Source organism: Mus pahari, chromosome 1, assembly GCF_900095145.1.
Source record: "Mus pahari chromosome 1, PAHARI_EIJ_v1.1, whole genome shotgun sequence".
Lineage (NCBI taxonomy): Eukaryota > Metazoa > Chordata > Mammalia > Rodentia > Muridae > Mus > Mus pahari.
The window spans coordinates 144,644,684-144,668,749 of NC_034590.1; the positions used below are offsets into that span (position 1 = coordinate 144,644,684).

At 40.2% G+C, this 24,066-nt stretch overlaps 1 protein-coding gene across 1 annotated transcript in view; it reads right to left on the reverse strand.

Annotated features, from left to right (window-relative positions):
* Positions 1 to 11,210: 11,210 nt before the first annotated feature.
* Rnls (renalase, FAD dependent amine oxidase) overlaps positions 11,211 to 24,066 on the reverse strand; it is a 626,870-nt gene continuing 614,014 nt past the window's right edge. Inside the window, exon 7 of the mRNA XM_021192765.1 lies at positions 11,211 to 11,743. Coding sequence (XP_021048424.1) covers positions 11,591 to 11,743 — 153 coding nt within the window. The 3' untranslated portion in view covers positions 11,211 to 11,590. The remainder of the gene's footprint in view (positions 11,744 to 24,066) is intronic.

Below are 24,066 nucleotides of genomic sequence, written 5' to 3' on the forward strand. Positions count from 1 at the left end.
GGGGTTTCTTGTGGTGTCTTTGACTCCTCTGTCTCCTACAATCCCCGCCTCTCCCCCCAAGCAGGATTTCCCAAGCTCGGCCTAATGTTTAACTGTCGTCTGTCTCTGCATCTGTTTGTATCAGTTGCTGGTCTATCCTTATTTTTAGAAGAGAGATTTCTTAAGATAAATGATGAATTAAAAGGTATTCTTTTAAAGTATACATTTTTTATAGCATTTCATGTTTTTTAAAAAGTTATTAATTTGATATGCTGAAACTTGCATAATATTGTGGTTTCGTATTTACATGGTTTTGTTTACGCATGACCCAGACCAGAATTTTAAAACCGCCTGTGCATGCGCGCACACGCGCGCGCACACACACACACACACTCACACACACAAACACCACAGGCACACACACACAGTCATATACACATATGTATACAATTTCATAACTCACAAGACAAAACATGTTTCTATATATTTGTGTATCTGTATAGTTACTGCAATGTTTTAATATTTTAACTATTCTTATTAAATGAGATACCAAGAAGAAAGGAAATAGGTTGAGTGTAACTCTTCTGCAGAAGGAGGGCCTCATCCTTGCTGATTTATAATACAATTTCCTTCCTTTTAAGCACAAGTAATATGTTGCTAGGATAAAAATCACAATTTTAAAAAACAAATAGTTTGCAAACTTTCTTCAAATAACTTTTTACACAGTTCTTATGTTTCTCATTGGTTTTATACTTTTCCTTAATCACAGGGAGTACTACATTAGAGATAATGGTTCTGTGGATTTGAGTCAACTCGAGCCAACCGTAGACTGATATATCCAGCTTGTCTTTACAGTGGACCAAAACTACATCTTATCATCTTATTATTGTTTTAACCTGTTAATAATTTCTAGATTTACTTAGAATTATGTTCTGGGGTTAAAAGAAAGCCCACCATAGAATTCCATATATACTTTCCTAGGTTATTCCTTTGTAGATTATGTTTTTTTTTTGTTGACATTATTTGCAAGATGTATTTGTATTGCTTTTTAGAGCATGTACTGAATATAATAGCTCACTTTCTTCATTCACTTCTCATTAGCCTAGAAGTGAAATATCTTGAGTCTTCCAAATGTAATTATATGGACCACAGGGATCATTTTGCCTTTTCTTTCCAACATCTGTCCATCTTAAGCATTTTCCATGTCTCAGTATAGGACACACAAGCTTGGAGACCCCACCTTCTCTGTGATGCTCTTGATCTGCTCTCAGCTGTGATGTTTGCTATAGTTCATAATCATCTTTATCTTCTAAGGCAACTCATCTTTTCTAAAAATTTCACAAGATTTTATAAATAACAAAGTGAAATTTTATAATTTCAGGACTTATTGAAATAATTATAGACTTTATAATTTCAACTATTAATACTGATTCTTTTAGCTCTTTCCTATAATATGTAGTAAATTTGTTCATCCAGGATGAACAACCTGTCTCAATTGAGTGACACTTTCCTCCTCTCTAACATGTTTACTAAGTTCCCATTTTCTTTTTTCTTAATAATTTATTTTATTTTATTTTATTTTATTTTATTTTATTTTATTTTATGTTCATTGGTGTTTTGTCTGCATGTAGGTCTGTGTGAGTGTTGTTGGAGTTAAAGACCATTGTGAGCTGCCATGTGGGTGCTGGGAATTGAACTTGGGTCCTTTGGTAGAGTAGCCAGTGCTCTTAACCACTGAGTCATCTCTCTAGCCCTACTAATTCCTTTTTTTCTAGCAGGATTTTAGTTTGCAGGAAATGGTCTGATTATTTCACGAAAGGAAAAGTAAGCATAGTTTCTATCCTGTTTAAAATACATGGTGTAAAGCTGCATTGGCAATTGTCTCAGGCCTAACATTTTTAGAACAACCTTTTAAGTGAAAGAATATGAAAAATACAATATAATCCAATGAACTTTGATTGCACACTGCTAGATGAACACCGGCAGCAGAATATGCCACCAAAAGATGTGCTGATACAAGTTTACCAGGAAAATATGGGTCTCCTGCCCTCCTGCCTCTCTGGCACACACACCAAGGACGCAGGCAAAGCCTGTTTTGAGTATTCTGTGGCAAGGACAGCGTCTAAAAATGAGGTGTGCTCACTTTCAATCATTTGGCCCTTTAACACATATTTATTGAAGGGCCTAATGTGCTACAGGTCAGCTAGCTTTAATGATGGATGTCAGCTAAGCTAGATGTGATATTTGTCTTTGTAGTGCTTATATATTTACAAGACTCATTTTAAAAATATTTAATTTATTTTCACCTTATCGTGTGTGTGTGTGTGTGTGTGTGTGTGTGTTACATATGTGTACAATTGTACATGTCATTGTGCGTGTGTGTCAGAAGGCAATGTTAGGTTTTTTTGCCTCAATGATTTCACCTAATTTTTTTTATGGAACCTGAAATTCACCATTGGCTAGATTGCCCTAGCAAGCCCTAGGGATGTTCCTGGGTTTTTTTTGTTTTTGTTTTTGTTTTTGTTTTTTTGTTGTTGTTGTTTATTTTTCAATTTCATGTTTCATTACTGTATTTACAAACTTACCCCCTCCTTCTTGTCTCTCTGACTTCTCTCACATTCCTGATTCCCTGTCCAATCTCAAATTCACTGCCTCTTTTCTTTACACACTCACATCCACACCCGCACCCGTGCACGCACTCATGAGTAAATAGATAAATACAATGTGCTAAGTCCATTACAAGTTTTTAGGGCTGACCACATGATATCAGATAACTAATTAGAGGGTACCCTGTTTTTTATGCAGGTTCTGGGCATTGAACTTAAGTTTTTGTCCTTGTATGGCAAATACTTAATTGACCTGGTCAAATTTCTTAAAAGTTAGCTTCTCATTTCTTTGCTGCCTCAATTACAAAGCGCGGTGTTATATCCTAACTGCTGATGTCACAGTGCCTTTGACCTTTCATTTAATGTGTGTCAGGTGCTATTCAGGACACTGAAGAATCCAAGGTGAAGGTAAAAGACAAAAATATGTTTCTATAGAGTGTAATACATTTGAGTGAAGGGCCAATTCCTTGTATTTGAAAAAACCCATTTGATTTCACTGTGCTGTCTAAACTCATAAGTAGCAAAAAGAAAACAGAAAAAAAAAAAAAAAGAACCAATCATTCTATAAAGATCCTAATAGATGGCATAGTATAGGATAGTTAAGAATTACCTCAACTGAAATTCTCCAGGTAATTCAATTATTTGTATTTTAAATATACATCAATATATATGACCCCAGGTTTTCAAGTAGATCATAAAGCAGACTCGGCAGGTTTCTGTATCCAGGTAACAATTTTCTTGCTTCTTTTACAGAAATCTTCAACTCGTAAGCAGCAAGGAATGGTCTGAAGTACCTATGTTTACTTTCCTGGGGGGTAGAACAGCTTTGGGCATTCCCTCCTCTCACAAGGATGGACTATTAGCTCGCTGTAAGGACTTTCTGAAATCAAATGCCATTGGTCAGATGTTCGTGGAGCACGTGGCTCTCACAGTGCTGTCATTTATGGAGAACATGGTTGGTGTGCTTTTGTTCTGTGGGGTCATTCAACCACCATGATGCTTTCTTATGGTGCCTGTAGACGGCAGAAAAATAAATGGTGCTCCACTGAATTCACTCACTCACTGAATAGGGAGATACTTACAGAGCACCTTCTATGATCTGAGACCTGCTTTTATGTGTCTTGCAGCTTTGTTGATGAGTAAATACTGAACCAGTGAGTGTGTGTGAGAACTGTCCCAGTATAGGGAGGTTAGGCAAGCTGGGAGAACAAGGCCTTGCAAGGTTTGCCAAGCAACACTGACAACATACCATGGCTTGCTTGCTTCCTTTCCGTCTCTCCTCCCCCCTTTTCCTTCTCCCTCTCTTCCTGTTTCCTTCCTTCCTCCTTTCTCTCCCCCCTCCTTCCTTTCTTCTACCTCCCCTATTCTCCCATTCCTTTCCCTTCCCCATTCCTTCTTGTCTCCTCCTTCCCTTCCCTCTCCTTCCCTTTCTCCATCCTCTCCCACTCCTTCCCTTCTCATCTCTTTCCTTTTCAATACGTTTTTTTTTTATGACAGTAGTTAGTTTCTTTTATTTTTATTTTTTTTCCAATTTTTTGTATTAGGTATTTTCTTCATTTACATTTCAAATACTCTCCCAAAAGTCCCCTATACCCTCCCCACGTTTTTAAAGAAAAGCCACTTGGAAACTAGCCTTACAATGCTATCTTGTACAGTAACCCATGAGTTTTACAGATACACAGCTGGCTCCTGGCTGAGTCTTAGCTAGGTATGGGTACAGTGATAGACACAAAAGGAGACTCTTTTCCTAAGTCACACCTCACTAATGATAATGATGATGATGATGATGATGATAACAACTGACATTTACTGGGGGTCGTCTCTGAATAGAACATAATGCTAAGTACTTTATAGCGTATATCATAACCCCAGAACAATCCCTCAGGTAGGTACATTTAGTACCTGCATTTTATAGATAAAATGATAAGACATAAAAAATTGGCCTTAGGATCACACCTCTAGGAAGCAGCAGTCTCACAGAACCAGGATGAACTAAGCTCTTAAAACTGAAGGCTAGGGAGAGAACATGATTCTGTACACTTAGCCGAGTGTTCCTTTTCAAGTTTTTGGTATTTCTAAAATCAAGTAGATAATCTTCAACACAATTCACATGCACAGTGCTTTGTTTTTGGTGAGGCAAAAGACAACCTGTTGCAGAGAAGGCTCCGATTTCGTATCACTCTTGGTATTGACCCTACCTGGTTCCTTTCCAAAGACCATGTTGGCAGCTTTTTGGCCAATCAGGTTGTCAACTTACAGATGCTAAAAGAAAAGAGCAAGAAGTCTTAGCTCTCTTGACTAGGAAAGGAAAGTTTCTTTTTAAATTTAATTTTATCATTAAAAAAAATTTTGTGCATGTGGGTGTCAACGTGTGCCTTTGTGCCTATGAGTCCAGTGCCCTCAGAGGCCACAAGGTGGTGTTGGATCTCCTGGCGCTGGAGTTACAGATGATTGATTGTGAACCTCCCAATGTGAGCGCTGAGAATCAAACTCAGGCTCTCTGGAAGAGCAGTATGTGCTCTTAACCAGTGAGCCATCTCTTCATGAAGGTTTTGATGCCGCCTGCCCGAAAACTTCATTTTCTGAGTTCTACCATTGCTTGCTATGGTGGTTTGTATGAGATGTCCCCCATCGGCTCGGGTATTTGAATACTTGATACTCAGTGGTGTTATTTGGATAGGATATGTTTAAAATGTGTGAAGGAAGTATGTCACTGGGACCAGCTATGAGATTTTATCTTAGTTACTGTCCTATTGTTGTAAAGAGACACCATGACCAAGGCAACTTATATGAGAAACCACTTGATTGGGGCTTGTTTACTGTTCTAGAAGGCGAGTCCAGGATCATCACGATGGGGGGCATGACAGCAGCCAGACTATAATGATGGTGGAACAATAGCTCAGAGCTTGCACTTGACCTTCAAGATGGAAAACTGGGTCTGGTGTGAGCTTTTGAAGTCTCCAAGCCCGTCTCCAGTGACACACCTCCTAATCCTTCATAAACAGCCCACCAACAGGGAATCAGCCATTCAAATTCGTGAGCCTGTGATGCCCATCCATCCAAACCACTCCAGGTTTCAAAAGCCACATGATAATCCCACGTCACTTCTTTTACTTTTTGCTTGTGGTTCAAGACAGAAGCCCTCAGCTCCTGGCTCCAACCACCGTGCCTCCGCTCTGACATCATGGGCTCTAACACTCTGCATCTGCGAGGCTAACAATCTTTTTCTTCTAAAAGCTGATCCATGCGCTTTATCACAGAACTATAAAAGTTACTAAAACATTTGCTATTCATGCACACATACCTAAACATCTGCCTTTCTATGTGTCAGGTAAAAGCCGAGGAAAATTGACCTTCACAGCCCATGGGACACAGCAAGGATCTACTTGACTCTCCCTCCCCTGTCTGTCCTTCATCAGGTATGTACCATTGACTCAGTCTTCACAGCAAATGGAGTCTAGTGAGATTTAGTAATTGCCTCAAGGTCATACAGTGAGGAATGAAATCCTTTCAATCATTAAAACATGGATCTTACTCCAGGGGATGTTATAGGCCTAAAAGGATGTTCTGTGTAGCATAGGATCAAGGAGGAATGGATCCATGTGTGGATCTGAGATAAATCGGGTCACTCTGGCTTCCTATCTATTATGCGATCTTCCCCCATCCCCACATTATCATCATTCCTTATGCTGTGAGACTCACAGAAGCTGATAACAAGCTTCCAGAGCTGTGGACAGAAGAAATTGCTTTTTTGTATAGAGCATCTAGCCTCAGGTATTTCAGATAGCACCAGAAATCTAACGAACGGCCAGCACCTTTGCCTTGAATCTTACTCCTTGGGTTTTGCTTTCCCCAGATAGACTCTTAGAGTGGGGACTTATATCACAAGCATTCACTATAGACCTGGCTACACTTTTGCATATGTATGCCAGGAAACATAAGCCACTAGTATAAAGAAATTACACAGTTTTTGAGGCTATTAGCCATGAGATCACTGAAAGCTACAGGCAGTTTTTAAAGTTTTGCATTAGATTTTGCTTGGCTTTTGGAAATCAGAAACTAGAGCTGATGAATAGCAACATTAGATATTTTAAATTTTAGAAACAACGGTAACAACCACCACAAAATCCTGACATGCTAAAACGAGGAAAAACACAACGGATCTCAAGTGTGGATCACAATGATGCTGGATTTACACATGGAAATGAATTATCAGGAAGGAGTAGGAGAAACTACTGGAAAGGAAGAAATAGAAGAATGCAGAAGAGAAGAGAATGAAGCTAGGGGGACAAATAGACAAGAGACACATTGACAGAAGGAAGAACAGACAAGAGGTGAGATATGTACTCCTGGATGGTGGTAATTCAGTGTCATTAGGATGCAGCTATTCCTACAGCAAGTGTCCTCCTGAGCCCCACCCCCTCCTCTCACCAGAAATCGATAAACCAGCCAGTGGAGTACAAACTACTTAGCTAGTACTTATGGGATTTTATTCCATTCCAGACCCCCATACATAGCATGCCGGGATTAGCATTAGCTCTCTGAAATGAAGCTGCAGTAAGAAGACCACATGGTGTGGTCTGTACCCCGACAACTATTTCAGCCAACTGTAATTATCATGTTCATCTGGAAGCTGAGTGGTTCCAGTAATAGAAATGGGTCATGGGAAGTGTGCGTTATTGTCCTGGCATGTCATTATATGACCTTGGTTGGCCGATCTCTAGGTCTTGGTTTCTTTATTTGTTAAATGTGGGCAAGAATTTCCTGTCCTGATTCTTTCACAGGGGCATTGGGAAGATGAAGCGTGGAAGGCTATACCGCCACGTACTGTGATAAGGATGAAATGCCAGAAGAACCTAGGGCTGACCTTATGCTTTTTCACTTAACAAGCTGGTGGGTAGGTGGGGGAGGGAGATTGGTAGGACGGCATTATGTGCAGAAGGCTTGGTGACTCAAAGAAGTATCCTTTTTCTCCCCAGTAATATCTGGTCTGGGATTATTACTGCTTTCTTGGTGATTTTAGGCATTCCCTTCTCCTTCAGAAATGCCAAAGGAGCAAACACTGTTCTGCGGCTGTAATTTGTCACCCTTGCAGCCTGAGCAAGATGCACAGAGGCAGTTCAGTAATTAAGCTTTTCAACGTGCATCATAAAGTTTTATTCTGGCAAAGGGCTATATTTATCAGCTAACAAGTATTAAATCACCCTACTGCTCAAGCCGTTTCTCACTTGAATATGCTCCTTTCAAAACACAGCAGCTTTCCCTGGCTGGCTTGACTAATAAAAGTCCTTACTTGGAAATACGGTGGTGATGTGTGGTCTTGTGAAGTAGGAATACATCCGAGCACTGTTCTAAGCCTGGCTGACTCCCATCTTCTGAGGGGGTAATGGTGGACATCTTTGCCCTGCGGTCTTTTATATCATCCTTCCAATAGCTACTAGGACATGGATTTCCTTAGCTATTTCTTTTCTAAAGGGAAAGAAGCAGGTAGAAATTCAAATGCAGCAGGCATCTTCAGCATGATTGAAACAGTGAGGTGACAATGAACTCTGTTCTGGGGAGGATGGAGTCTCTGCTCATGTTGTAACATCTTAACAAATGTACAGAATTAGTGCATATGCATAGAATGAAGAGCTATGAAATATCGTAGGAATGTTTTGCAAGAATGATTCTATAACTAACAAATTTCCCTCTTTACAAGTTTTCCCTCCCTTGTAGGACATAAATATTTCATGGTTCATAAAGGTTCGGGACATTTTCTGCCCAATGACTTCAGATGTATATCTGTTTAAAACAAAATAGTAAAGACAGTTGAATGAATTTTTCGGTACTTCAAGAAAAAATAAAGACAAATATTTATCAAACATGGACCAGAATCATGCAATAAATCAATTTTCATTATTTTATATAAGAAACTACATTTTCTTTTTCCTGTCTATACCTTCAAATGAAGCGACATTAGCCGTATGCAGGCATTTTTGTTTTTTTAGTTTTGTCCATTTATTGATAAAAGGCAAGATATCCTCATATGCTAGAAGAAGAGATCCTAATTTGTTGATAAACCAGAAAGCTCTGCCAGTGCTTGTGTGGGTATGCATGTGGCACACCTACATACAAGCAGGTGAATATAATTTAAACACTACCAAGGGACAAACTCTTTGGATAAATGTATCCTAGTTTAGAAGCTGAGACAATTATTTCTTTGCTTTCAAAATGAAATTGGAGCTGGAGATGTAGCTCAGTAGGTAGGGTACTTGCCTAGCATACAAAAAGCCTTTGGCTTAGAACCCAGCATCACATGAACAGGGCATGGTGGTTTGAAGGAGAATGGCCCCCATATACTTGAGTGGACTGGGGCATGCACTTGAGTGTTTGCTCTGCAGTTGGTGGAACTGTTTGGAAGGACCAGGAAGTGTGGCCTTATTGGAGGAGGTATGCCAACTCCAGGTGGGTTTTGAGGTTTCAAAAGCCCATGTCATTTCCAGTTAGCTCTCTCTACCATTTGGTTTTTGCCTCAAGATATAAGCTCTCAGATATTGCCCCAGTGCCATGGCAGTGCCTGCCTGCTGCCAAGCTTCCTGCCATGATGGTCATGGACTCATCCTCTGAAACCGTTAGCTACAATAAACTACTCTTTTTGTCTGCAAGTAGTCTTGTTCCTGCTGTTTCGATACAGCAATAGGAAAGTAACCAAGACAGTAGTACACACGTGTAATCCCAGCATTTAAGAGGCACATGCAGGAAGATCATAAACTCAAGGCCATCTTTTGTTAATAGCAAATTTGAGGCCAGCCTTAAATCTTTTAAAAAATTATTTAAAAATTAAAATTTCATCATTTTCATCATCATCATCATCCAAAATAAAATTACACAATTTCTCCCTTCCCCTTTCCTCCCTCCAACCCTCCCTTATCCAATCTCTTAATTTCATGGTCTCTTTTTCTTTATTATTGTTACATGTACGTATAAATACATACATAAAATTTGCTGAGTCTGTTTAGTATTTCTGTATGTGATCTCAGAGCTGACCATTTGGTACTAATAAACGGATAGGAGGCTTCTCCCTGGGAAATTTCCTCGCTCAACATTCCTTAGTTGCCCATAGTTCAGTGTTCAAGGGTGAGGCTCCATGGGATTTCCCCTAACATGTCTACTGGTGTCCTTGTTCAGGTCTCGTTTAGAAAGTCACACTATTGAGATATCATGTGTGTATCTTCCCTGTTATTTCTAGGAGACACAATTTCACAGCAGATTTCTTGATCCTTGGGCACTTACAACCTTTCTGCCCCCTCTGCCAAGATGTTCCCTGAGCATACAGTAGTTGTATTGTAGTTGTATCCACTGGGGCTAGGTAGTTCATGATCACTTGTTCTTTGCATTTTGGCCAGTTGTGTTTTTCAGTGGTCTCCATCTCACAAAGAGAGACTTCTTTGATGAAGGATAATATAGTTTAGATGAAGTTATGCTATTTAGGCAGACAATGCTACTATAAGAACCATAGACTAACAAAAACCCACCACTAGCCATGGGAAAAACCCCATTTGAATTGTTGGCCAGAGGAATCTAAGAGATATGTGTGAAGAGAATATCCTATTGCTTTTGCCCTTTGCTACCTCTGGAGAGTGAAGGTAAGACTCTATTGTTGAAGACACTGTGCACTTTGGAAGCAGGACACAGAAGAAAAGGGCTGGGTCTGACCGGAAAGTCTCCACTCAGAGACTTTCACCATACTGGAAGGTGCTATGCAAGCTGGCTAACAAGAGAGTGGAGGAATCAATAGTCCTATTTGTCTGTGATATCTATGAGCAGAACAATGACCAGCATGGCAAGATATCTCCAAAGCTGCGATAGTGGCACTTATATCTTGGTAGTAACCAACTGCTGTCTAATGGGACTCAAACCTTCTCGGCAAGATAAAAATCATGTCTAATACTGGAAACTTAGCCAACTCCCCCAAGGCTCATAAGATTATAGATTTTACAGAAGAACCTACTACTATGACTTTACTAAACTAGCATGAGTTATAACAGTATTAGCAACATTTATTTTTACACCCATATAATCTTTTTTTAAAAAGACAAAATAGCATTATTTTGCTTTCCAAATTAACAATACATAGCTTGCTTGGAAATCTGAGGTTTAATTTCTCTCAAGCCAGCAATGATGGGACCAACTACTAAAGTATATCGGTGACATGCAAACTGCTAAGTTAGCAAATTTCGAGTGATTTGAAATGAATCTATTTTCCCTTTAGGAGAATTTTGGTTGAACAACAGAAAATTCATTAACTATGACATAGTCCAAGTGTCATAACAGACAGCGCCAGCCACAGGGGACCTGGTGTTAAAGATTGATAGACTTCCTCTCAGTTTCTATTTAACTTTTATCTCACATACAAAGACTGGAATTTGGTTTAAGGGCAAAAAGCATTGTGTGACTTAGAAAATGAAGATGATTCATGTCATTTTCTGACAAACTACAGGGGGTCTCCTTGTGGGTCAAGCAGTTCTTCAAACTGTAGTCTATGTGACCCAGAGCTTCAGAAAGTAAATGAGAAACAAAAATTATCCCACATTTTGGAGAAATCTTGCAGTTCAATAATACATGTGAGGCTATAAAACGACATTTGGTAGTGACTGTTATTTATTTAGAACTGAAGTTTTCAAAAGGATAATAAAGCTTTACCATGAATGAGAACTTTGGTTAAGTATAATTCTGGGCTTGGGTTATTTGTGACTTAGAAGCACCATTTTGTTCCAATAAGGATTAGTAATAAAAACTCAGAAAAGCGAGGAAGAAATATAGCCTAAGAAATTATCATTTTACTATATATGGTAGCTATCAAAATTATAACATTGTTTTTATAATTCATATTAAAAATAACAGTAAGTGAAGACATTTTCCAAAGTAATTTCTCTTCACAGAAAGGAAATTAGAACAATTAATAACAGAGGATTGTGAAAACAAAAATCCTAAAGTAAATGTAAAGAACAAGAACACAGACACTAAATATAACGCTTTAAAACTTTCATGATACTCAGGGCAGAGGAAATGCAGCCATCAAAGTTGGAGTGAGTAAATCCATCCCCTCCACACACCAGGAAAGGCTTGAGATGAAGAGTCACCTGACCAGGTGTGTTGGAAACTGGGTTTGTAACCTGAAAAAGCAAAAATAAAGAAAAAGATTGTAGTTGACATTCAGCCATGGTAATGCCCACCAGGCTTTTGCTACCTGGAGAAATTAAAATTTTTATGTGTGGAAAAACTCGGAATATCCCAAAGGTTCCCCCTTGTCAAAATATTTGCATATATTTCAATTATCAAATAACAGGAAATACTCTGATTTTCTAGATTTGTAGATGCTATGGTTTGAATGCTTATCTACCATCTCCAAATTCATATGTGCATGCCTATGCTGGATAGTTTTATGTCAACTTGACACAAGCTAAAGTCATCTGAGAGGAGAAAAACTCAATTAACACTAACCTGGGCTCATATGACAGAGACCTTAGATAAGGGAGGCATCCAAGAATCACTGGGGGTGACCTTAGCTGTGACTCACAAATGGGGATAACGAACCTGAAGAGGCCACCTCCTGTTGCTAGGCAGGAACCCCAGTAGAGCTATGGGGAAACCAATCCACCCATAAAACTTTCAACCAAAATTTATCCTGTCTACAGGAAATACAGGGATTGAGGTTGGAGGACAGACTGAGGGAATGGCCAACCAATAACCAGCCCAACTTGAGACCCATTCCATGGGCAAGCACCCATCCCTAATAGTATTCATGATTCTGTTATGCTTGCAGACAAGAGTCTAGCATGGCTGTCCTCTGAGAGGCTCCACCCAGCAGCTGACTCAGATGCAGACACCCACAGCCAAACAGTGGATGGAGCTTGGGACTCTATGGAAGAATAGGGGGAAGGATTGTGGACCCTGAAGGGGATAGGAACTCCACAGGAAGACCAACAGAGTCAATTAACCTAGACCCTTGGGGCTCTCAAGGGCCTTTCTTCTCTTCTCTTCTCTTCTCTTCTCTTCTCTTCTCTTCTCTTCTCTTCTCTTCTCTTCTCTTCTCTTCTCTTCTCTTCTCTTCTCTTCTCTTCTCTTCTCTTCTCTTCTCTTCTCTTCTCTTCTCTTCTCTTCTTCTCTTCTCTTCTTTCTTTCTCCCCTCTCTCCCTCCAGTCATCCCTTGGAATCTTTTAGAATGGTGGTTCTCAACCTTCCTAATGCTGTGACCCTTTAAAACAGTTCCTTGTGTTATGGTGACCTCTAACCATAGAATTACCTTCATTGCTACTTCATCACTGTAATTTTATTACTGTTATGAATAATTTATAAATGTCTGATATGTGGATGGTCTGAGGTGACCTCTGTGAAAGGACAGTTCAACCTCCAAAGGGTTTGTGGCCCACAGGTCACAGAAAAGCTGTGTGGAGATATCCTTGTTTATGTGCTATGTTTTGTCTTTCCTGTCCCCTCAGTACTAGAGATTGAGTCCTCAGGCTTCAGCATCCTGGACAAGTGTTCTAACAAAAAGCTCTTCCTAGCCCTTCTATTTTGCTTTAGCAAGAGTTAAAGACCTTGAGGCCCCCTTGCTACTCACACACAAACACAATGCTGACAACCTCATATTCATACCTTTTCTGGAGGCTACTTTATCGAATCATATATATACACAGAAGATAAACTTGAACCCTTAGAGATAAAGCCCTTTGGGTAGCAAAGTAGCACATATTAGGAACAGAGAAGCACAGACTTGGGTATTCCACTAGAGCTTTCAACTTCTGCTTAGGTAGAATTTTAATAAATTGGATTATTTGATTTGTCCGTGAAACACTAGGGAAGGGAAGAAACTTCTAAGTTAGATATTTAGGTAGCAACATTTTCAAAACGTTTCAAGTCTGAAAGTAAGGGAATCAGTTTTCTTGGAAACAGGATATATAGTCAAGAGAACACTAGCAGAACCTAAGATGAACCTGGGGTAAGCTCTCAGTTATGATGTCTCTCCATTATGGGGAAGGCTTGGGAGTTTCCATTTTACTCTGCAGGTGGATTTCAATCACTTAGAAAAAAATACCTTGCCTTTTCTGCTTTGCCTTTTATACATCTGATCCATCTACGTGTATAGGCATGTGACATTAGCCATCCAAAGCAGGCACAAGTCCTTTCTGGACAGCCGTGCCATACATGTGAAACAGAGAAACCTGAATTTCCACAGGGCTGTTTCAGCCGTGACATATATTTTAAATATAACTATTGAGATGTGGTTCCTGGCTATGGCAGGAAGCATAGACTAAGGCTGTATTCTTGTGGGAGATCGTGGTTTTCACAATGGCATGACCCTCTCTTGCCAGGCTCTCTGTTTTCTTCATATGGCTGGAGACACTTGCCAACACACACCCATGCTTTCATATTTTCCTTGTTGGGTAACTGCAGAATGGTTGATTCCACCTTCAGTGCAATGGGGCTGATTTCGTCCAAACTGCTGGCTGGCTAATCAGTGGCCCACTTTTTCAGCCGTGTGATCTGGCATCAGGCATTTACTATTCAGTAAATTAAATTAGACAGCACTGACGGATTACCAGCTCTCAACTTGCAGAACATTTTCCCTAAAGCTCCCTTCTGCTCATCATTTGTAAGTCTAAGAGGGCATAGGTTCATTATGGAGATGGCAACCAGAAGGTATTAAAACCAACACAAGTGGGGAGTTTATAAGCGTCTGTTCTTCATAGGCTCACATCTATGTGGATATGAATCAGTGAATTATCCCCTTATGTGAATTTTCTGGATGCATACGTTTTAATTATTTAAAATGTTTTGTTTTAAAAGTTATACATAGTGTACTGGGCTTTGTCAATCTGACACAAACCTAGACATACCTGGGAAGAAGCAATCTTAATTGAGAAAATGTCCCCATAAGATTAGCCTGTAGGGAAGTCTGTGGGGTATTTTCTTACTATGTGATTGATGTGGGAGGGCACAGAACACTTGGATGATATCATTGCTGGGCAGGTGATCTTGGGATATACAATAAAGCAGGCTGAACAAGCCAAAAAGCAACAATCCTCCATGGCTTCTACTGTTCTTTCCCTGCTTGAACTTCTGCCCTGACTTCCCTCAGCTACCAACTATTACCTGGAAGTAGAAGATGAAGTAAATGAAATAAATCCCTTTCTTTCAAAGTTGCTTTTAGTCATAGTGTTTTACCAAATCAATACACACACACACACAAACACACACACACACACACACACACACACACACACACGTACACACGTACACACACTCTTTTAACCATAACTGTAAATACATCTTTTGCAAACATACAAATTAATAAATATACTTAAGCCTTTCCCAAGACTCGGTCATATTGAGGATTTGACTCCACTGACTGCGCAGAGCTGCTGACATCTGATGTTCATGTTCTTCCCCCAACAATCCACCCTCCCTCTCTGTCTAGAGCAGTGGTTTTCAGCCTGTATGTCATGACCCCTTTAGGGATGAGTCAAATGACCCTTTCACAAGGGTGGTCTAAGACCATCAGAAAACTCAGGTATTTACATTATCATTTATTACAGTAGCAAAATTATAGTTATGAAATAGCAATGAAAATCACTTTATGATTGGGGCTGGGGGTCACCACAATATGAAGAACTGTGCTAACAGGTTGTAGCTCTAGCAAGGTTGAGAAGCACTGGTGTAGAGCATGGGAAACATGGTTTTCTCATGAGAGTGTCTTATTGAGTTCTACTGGGGTTTTCCTTTGAACCATTGATGTCTCCTCTGCAAGTTCAGATCATACATAATAGAAAAAGAGTGTAAATGGAGTTTCTTTTCAGTGAAACAAAAGTACCCAGGCAGCAGCCAGACTGCTTAAATAATTAAATAATTTGTGGTTCAGGGACTGCCCACTTTAATGAGAAAACAACCAATTCACATGTATGAAACCTGTCTCCTGACTGTCTCCTTGCTCCTCGATGGTATCTTATAATGGGTGAAATAAGACAAATATTAAATAGAGCAGGAGAGGAGATACAGTAAAATGCATAAGAAGTAGCAACAGCCCACGAATACAAAGATAATAAAGGAGAGGAAGGACCCTGGAGGTAAGGCTTGTCCTGCACCTCATTGTCTGGACTTTAATGCATTCAGCCATATTGGTTCAAGCTCTTCATTTTCTCAGCCTATCTAAATGAACAGCATCATGCAGAACTGACAGGAATAGCTGCTGATCAGAGGCTTGACCCCTTCACCTACAAAGGTAAATGCCCCCAATCCAGAACCAAGTCTGGTTTTCTTCCAGAGCATTCATCTTGAAAGACAAGTTTCTCCAATTGTCACAGTGTATCAGGAGTGGGTGGCCTATACAGGAACTTCTGACAGACATCAGGAATCGACTGTGGCATTCTTTTCCACTGAGTTCAGAAGTGGCTGAAACACCTTTGCCTCAGTGCTCTGGGCCACTACCAGCTGACTGGAACTGGCAATGGTGAGGAATCTTGTACATCACACATCAGAAGGCTAATGAGCAAACATGTAATCAGAAATGCATCACTTGCTTCTCTCCCTACTTCTTTCTTCTAACTAAAATTAGGGTAGCTTCACGCTTTCCCTTTCTCCAAATTAGAGAGCTTTTAATGTGAAGGAAAAGCCTGTAGCAGAGTCACTTTCTCATGTTAGAAGCTCAATTATAGTTCCTTCTAAAATCTTCTAAACTCCCTACAGACTACCACCCTCCCATAGAATGTCATACCAGAGCTCTGACTGCACACAGAAATAAAGCTTTGTCTGCAGGTGTAGTTCTGCAGAAGCACACATTATGAAGATCAGAAATTGTGGGCAAAATAGAGTTGGAAATGATGACTCCTAACCTATGGTGCTGACAGAATACTGAGTATCACTGGAAAGCCATTAGCAGCCCCACTGTTTCAGCCTCTGCTTTTAGCTGGAGTGATTCATTCTCTGCAGTCAAAGCTTTGGACTCTGTGATGTAGGACCTGGAAGGTAGCTGCTTCTAAAAGAGATGGATTTGATATAAATTTAAAAAATGTGATCGGGGATATAGACTTTTTTCATCAGTCCACCATGTTGGTGCAGAAGGAAGGGTCTTTATTATCTGTGTTTGCACCTTTGTTGAAGAACCTATTATGGTGGAAATATCCACAGTTCTTGATCCCATTGAAAAAAATTATTACTTATAATTTTGGTTGTGAACCTAGCTTTTAATGGCTAAAGAAGCTTGGAATATTCACAATACAACTCAGAGACCATATGAAACCCAAGAAGAAAGAAGATCACACCAAAGTGTGGATGCTACGGTTCTACAGTAGGGAAGAGCATAATCTCTGGGACGTAGAGGGACCTGGGAGGGAGAAAGGAAGGGGAGGTAAAAAGAGGGGCCAGTTCAGATATGAGAGGAGATGGTGGAGAAGTACAGAGGGTCAGGAATTTGAAAGTAGGTACATAGCAGTGGGGGAGGGGGAACTGGGGTAGCCACTAGAAAGTCCTAGATGCCAGGGACCCAAGAGGTTCCCAGAACCCAACAGGGAGGACATCAGCCAAAATATCCAACAAAGGGAAGATAGGACCTGTAGAGACCATATCCAGTGGATAGGCACGGCCCCCAGTTGAGGGACAGGGCCACCCACCCACCTCAAAAATATTGATCCAGAATTCCTCCTGTCAAAAGGAAATGCAGAGACAAATAGTAGAGCAGAAAGCTGAAGGAAAGGCCATCCAGAGACCGCCCCACCTAGGGACCCATCTCACATGTAGACACCAAACCCAGACACTATCGCTGATTCTAAGAAGTGCTTACTGACAGGAGCCCAGTATAGCTGTCCCCTGAGAGGCTCTACCATAGCCTGACCAATACAGAGGCAGATGTAAACAGCCAAACATTGGACTGAGCACAGGGTCCCCAGTGGAGAAGTTAGGGCAAGGACTGAAGGAGCTGAAGGGGTTTGTGACCTCATAGGAAGAACAACAATATCAACCAGCCAGACCTCCCCCCCTCCCCCGAGCTCCCAAGGACTAAACCACTAACCAAAGAGTACAGAGGGGGTACCCATGGCTCCAGCTAGATATGTAGCAGAGGATTGCTTTATCTGGCATCACTGGGAGGGGAGCCCCTTGATCCTGTGGAGGTTTGATGACCCAGGGTAGGGGAATGCTAGGCTGCTGAGGTAGGAGTTGGGAGTGGGGGGAAGGAGGAGGGGATAGGGGGCTTGTGGAGGGAAAACTGGTAAGGGGGATAACATTTGAAATGTAAATAGATAAAATAACCAATAAAAAATGAAAAGATTATAAAAAATTACTTGTACCAAAGGAAGGCATTTCTGTAGAATTTTCAGGTTTTTTTCCTGTAATACTTCACATTTTTCAAAGCTTTATTATTTTTATTGTGAAAAAGCATGTGTCAATTACTTCAAAACATAAGCAGCAGACATGAAATCTCTATGGTTCCACTAATATGTTCCTGACAGCAGCCAGTGGTCCTCCTTACCCACAGGGGATGTATTCCAAGACAGCCTGTGGATATCCAGGATAACACTAGGAAAAGGTGAGTTCCTCCCACCTCTTGTGGTTTTTCATAGTTAATTTACCATGGGTAGCTGAAGACAAAAAAATATTCCAGAAGCAAACAATTCATACATCTGACGTGACATGCTGCTCTGAGTAGCTTGACACCATCCCATGTACCCTCTCATCTGTCCAGAATGTGAGTCAACTCTAAGTCCAATGTGTTCATGTTTACAAGGCTAATTTTTATATGAATTAGTACTACCTGCCTCATGGCAGTTCTTCATGTAAATTTTATTACTTTAGTTGTCTTATTTTACTATTATTTATTGTTAATATTCTCCTGTGTCTGTTATAAAAAACAAACACTAGTACATAGTTACAGAAAAAAACAGCATATACATAGGAAGGATTATTATTTTCAATTTCAGGCATGCATTGGGGATCTTAGCAAGAACCATTCATAGATAATGGAGGGAATAAAGGATGGGATAATTCACATAAAAATTAACCTTGTAAGATACTGGATAATTTTTACCATTCTTTTGTTTGCTTATTTTTTTGTTTTTTGTTTTTTGCTTTCTTTTCGAGACAGGGTTTCTCTGTGTAGTCCTGGCTGTCCTGGAACTCACTCTGTAGACCAGCCTGGCCTCAAACTCAGAAATCCGCCTGCCTCTGCCTCCCAAATGCTGGGATTAAAGGTGTGCGCCACCACCGCCTGGCACTTTTTACCATTCTTATAATTATATTTATATTTAAATTCACCATTCTTCTATTACACTCTAGTGCATCACTTTGATTCCTTTGGGCATGCATGAGTCTCAATATCACAGATGTCTACGCTTTTACATGTGATTTTAACAGTAATATGTTATCTTTTAAAAACAATCTTGATTCATTCTAGTGGACCTATTGATGGTGACTCTTAAAATTGATCTGAATCAATGGGACTCCTCTTATCTCCTCATTGCACACTTGCCTGAGGTGCCTGACTATTAACAGCTTTGCCTTGTGTTCCCTCATCCTGAGGGAACAGCTGGCTGGCTGGAATTGATTCCACAGTTCTTTGCCTTCTCCATCATGTGGCCATGACATCAGAGTGAGTGGCTATAATGGCCCCATGTGTGAAAGGCTTGTTCCTCAGCCTATGGTGGGGCAACAATTTCTAAGTGGGGTTGTAGGAGGAAGTTAGCTCACTGGGCATGTTTGAACTTGGACCTTTCTTGTGCTGCTCAGTCGCTGTGAGGTGAGCAGTTTACATCTCATATGGCTGTCTTAGTTTAAAGATTAAGTCTCTGTGAAGAGACACCATGACCACTGCAGTTCTTATAAAGAAAACCATTTAACTGGGCTGGCTTACATTTCAGAGGTTTATTCCATTATCATTATGGTAGGAAGTATGGCAATGTGCAGGCAGACATGGTGCTGGAAAAGGAGCTGAGAGTTTTACAAATTGATCTGAAGGCAGCTGAAGGAGATTGTGTTTCACACTGGGCGTAGCTTGAGCATATATGACCTCAAAGCTTACCCCCACAGTGACACACTTTCTCCAACAAGGCCACACTTCCTAACAATGCCATTTCCTATGGCCAAGCATTCAAACACATGAGTTTATGGGGGCCATTCCTATTCAAACCATCACAATGGTCTTTCCACCATTGAGGTACAACCTTTTCCAGATAACCATGAACTGAGGTTTCATAAATCATAAGACAACATAAGTATTTTCCCCACAAAGTTTACTTCCTCAGATATTTTGCCACAGAACCGCAAGGCTAACTAACAGTGTAAGTAAACATGTCTGTTGGAATGTACACACATTCACCTTAATTTCAAAAGCTGCGTAACCTAATTGTTTACACTATTATTACCACACTGTAGGCACACTTCAGTGAAGTTAAAGATTTTATGTAGTGTTGTTGAGGGTACACAATGAAAGCCTCTTGGAAAGCTTTAGGGATCAGAGAGTAAAGAGAACACTTTTTCTGGGTGACTTAGGCAATCAACACCCATAGCTTCAAAAATTCTTTCTTAAAAATTCTCTGTATGCTTATGTTTTTGTGTTACACCAGTGACAATATACACATGGAGCATAGCTGTTATATCTCAGTTTATCACTACATCATTAAGAAAAGCGATAAAACTATCCGTCAACTACACACTTAATAATATTGAAAAGTAACCCAGAACTGGAAATAATGACGAATTGGGGCACTCATTATACGTTTTTGTCCATTTAAAAATCTATTTCTGTGAATGATTCACCACACCTGACTACAGACTTTTAACAATTCCAGAGCCATCTCCTCTCGTGCTGTAGAATTTAATATTCATAGAGAGTTTTATCAATACACAGGTACTTCCCCTGGGGAAGGTGAATTTTAATTGGGCCGTCTGTGCTCTGTTCTTCACCTCATCCTTTCACTGGTCTCCTCATCTTTCTAATGTTCTATTATATTTAATGGTGATTTTATAAGCCCATTTCTTTGTTACACTTTAGAGAATGTCTTACTTGTATTATGGATGCTTGGCTGCAAAGCTCTGTGTCTAGTATGACAGAAGCTGCTATAAAGTCACCACTGGCTCTGATACGTCCTCAGTGTGGGAGAAAGTGGTGTGGTTTGGTCAGTTCTCAGTGGGGCCATTCACTTTATTGGTATTTATCTGTACAATTTTAATAAACCATTGGGCAGATGCAGAATGAATGCGCCACAAATCAATTATATCATCCATGTAGTAGTAGCTTCAGTAATCAAAAAATGCAAAGGACATACATACTTTGCTGACCTTGTGAGTTTGAGTGCTGAGGTCTACACTGGGTCTTTTAATGTTCTGAAAGTATTGGAGTAGCCCATTTGGGTAAACTGTATTCAGAAGAAACATACAATAAAGAACGACACATGGCTTCCTCCTGACAGATGACACAACAGGCACAACACACTTCCCTTTAGAAGTTTTAATTCAGTGGAAAATAGCTTGGCCCTTTAGCAACTTTTAGTATATTAACCCATTAATTATTCAAATATTTGTCTTGTTTCTAGGTGCTGTTGGGCACTATGGAAGGTGGGAAGGCACCCAAACCGTTTCCCTTCTCTAGGGTGAGTTCTTAGTTTATTTTTCATCTGAGTACAAACAGTCTGAGGCAGTCTCCTAGCAAACCTGATTGCTTGAGCCTGTAGAATGCAGCGAAGTAAAAGCGTTTTCAAGTGGTGAATCCAGAGAGAAAATGAAGACTGATTCCAACTCATCACCCTTCCCTTGTGGGTGATCAGTGCCTAATTCTCTACCCAATCAACCCTTCTGCATCCATTCTCCCATTCGCTATCTATTCTTCTTGATGCTCCTGAAGTCTGGCCCATATCATTCTGGTTCGCATGCATGCTGAATGGACCCAGAAGCCTTTTGTCTGAGATGTGAGATTAAGATAAAAAAGGATCTGGGGTTCTTGAAATGACCTTCTTTCTACTTTTGATAGCACAAAATAAAAGGGTTGAGTTTGTGCACTCCTGGCAGACCAATTCTCTCCTAAGCTCCAGTGGTCAGAGCACTCTCTGCAGGCAAGCTCTCCTCTTGCAGGGAAGGTGCACAGAAGTCTGGAGCTCAGATCCACCTCCTGATTCTTGGGGTCAGAGCCCTCCCTGGAGGCCAACTCTCCTCTGGCAGGGAAGGTGTCCAGGGGTCTGGGTCTCAGCTCTGTCTCCTGGCTGAGGAGGAAGGCCCGAAGGGACCCTGTCCAAGAAGCTCTGTTGCTTCTGCCACCCACATGCTCTCCTGTGTAAACTGGTCTTAGTGATCATAAGATTCTGGGTGTGCTAGAGCCTGCCTTTGTCCTTTGACCCTGTTGCTGCTAGCACTTAGACCCTCTGGGTTTTTTGGAACTGATGTTGCAATCCACTCACCAGTGATCTCAAGATCCCGAGTGTGGTAGGGTGCCTGCAGAGCAGAGAGTCCTCTGGGGAGCTTGGGACCCTCCACAGACATTGTGCCCAAGATGTCGCGGTGCAACTTGTTTCTAAGGTAACGTGTGACACCTTGCCTTTACAATACTGGCATGTCAGAACTAGAGTCCCTTCACATCTGTTTCAGTACTTGCCAGCTTTAGCTTTTTTTTTTTTTTTTTTAAATGAGGCATTTTTTAGGTGAGTAATAGTCTCTTAATTAAGGTTTTAAACTGCATACCCCTAATAGTCAATGGTGTCCAGTATTGTGTACATGTGTGTGCATGCATGTGTGCATGTGTGAATTGCACATGTGTTTACTTTCTATTTACTTTTCCTTGTATGTGGTAAACAACATAAAACTCACTACTAGGTACACCCATTGGAAAACACCAATCTATTTTTGTAGCATTTTATTACTATTTTAAAATTATACTTTTATTGTTTAAAGCAGTTTTAAATTTAAATATATTTTGATTATATTCTCCCCGCCAAGTCCTTTCTGATCCTCTCCCCTCCACATCCACCCAACTTTAAGTTCTTTCTCAAAAAACAAACAAAAACCAAGAGTCAAACAAAACCAATACAACAACAAAACCCTCCAAACCAAGAAAAAACAATAAAACAACACCCAAATAAACAAATAAAGCAAAAAAAAAAATCACCAAACTGTAATCAAATAAAATCAGACAAAAATGTGTGGAGTCCATTGTATGTTGGTCAGCTATTCCTGAATATGAGACCTACCCCGGAATGGGTGATGTTCCCAGTAGATCTGCCCATAGTAGAGATGCCACATAAATAGAATCATTCAATATACAACCTTTGTGATTGGCTTCTTCCATTTAGCATGATCCTTTCAAGGCTTTTCCATGAGCTAGCATTTATCAGTAGTTGACCAAATTTTACATTTGAACTATATTCTTGTGTATGGATATGCCACATTCCATCAGCTGATGAACTTTGGGCTGTTTATAAATTTGGCTATTTTGAATATTGTTGCCCAGAATATCTGAAGATATTCAGTTTAGTCTTTTGAGAATGACATGATCGTAATTTACCACCCAGTTGTTTTCTTAGGAAGTTGACTCATTGCATATTCCTTACAGAAAAGCACAAACACTTCACTTCTCCATGTCCTCACAAAGACTCCTTGATTTATATTAAAAAATTATAGCTATCCTCAATGAAAACCATTGAGGATAATGGTTTTATAAACTTAATGTATGCTAATGAATTTATAGCTCTAGTGGTTGTAAGTTCACTGTTTTTTACACTGTGTGGTCTTGCTATGCACTTCCTAATGGAGAGTGATGTTGAGTACATTTTCATGTATTCATCTGTATTTCTTGGGTGTTGTGTTGATTCAAGTCCTTGTTCATTTTTAAATTGGGCTTTCCTATTCCTTTTGAATTGTAGAAGTGAATTCTTTATATATTCTCCATGCAGGCTCTTTTTTTGTTTGTTTGTTTGTTTTTTGGTTTTTCGAGACAGGGTTTCTCTTTATAGCTCTGGCTATCCTGGAACTCACTGTAGACCAGGCTGGCCTTGAACTCAGAAATCCACCTGCCTCTGTCTCCCAAGTGCTGCGATTAAAGGCAGGTGCCACCACTGCCCATCCTCCATGCAGATTCTTATTAGAAATGTGACCCATCAATCTTTTCTCTCATTTTACCTTTTTATTTTCTTTTACAAATTATTATTATTTTATTTTATATTGTGTGTGTTTTGCCTGCACGCACATCTGTGCACTGAGTGCATGCCTGGCACTCAGGCCAGAAGAATGTCAGATCCCCTAGAACTGGAGTTGTAGATGATGATAAATCGCCATGTGGGTGAATGGAATTGAACTTGGGTCCTAAAAGATCAGTCAGTGCTCTGGCCAGCCCGTGTTGTTATTTGCTGAGCCATCTCGCTGGCCCCTTTTTACTCTTTTGATAATTCTAAAATGAATGAACATTTGATTTCTGAAATAGTTAAAATTATATTTTTCTTTTAGTGTGTGTGTGTGTGTGTGT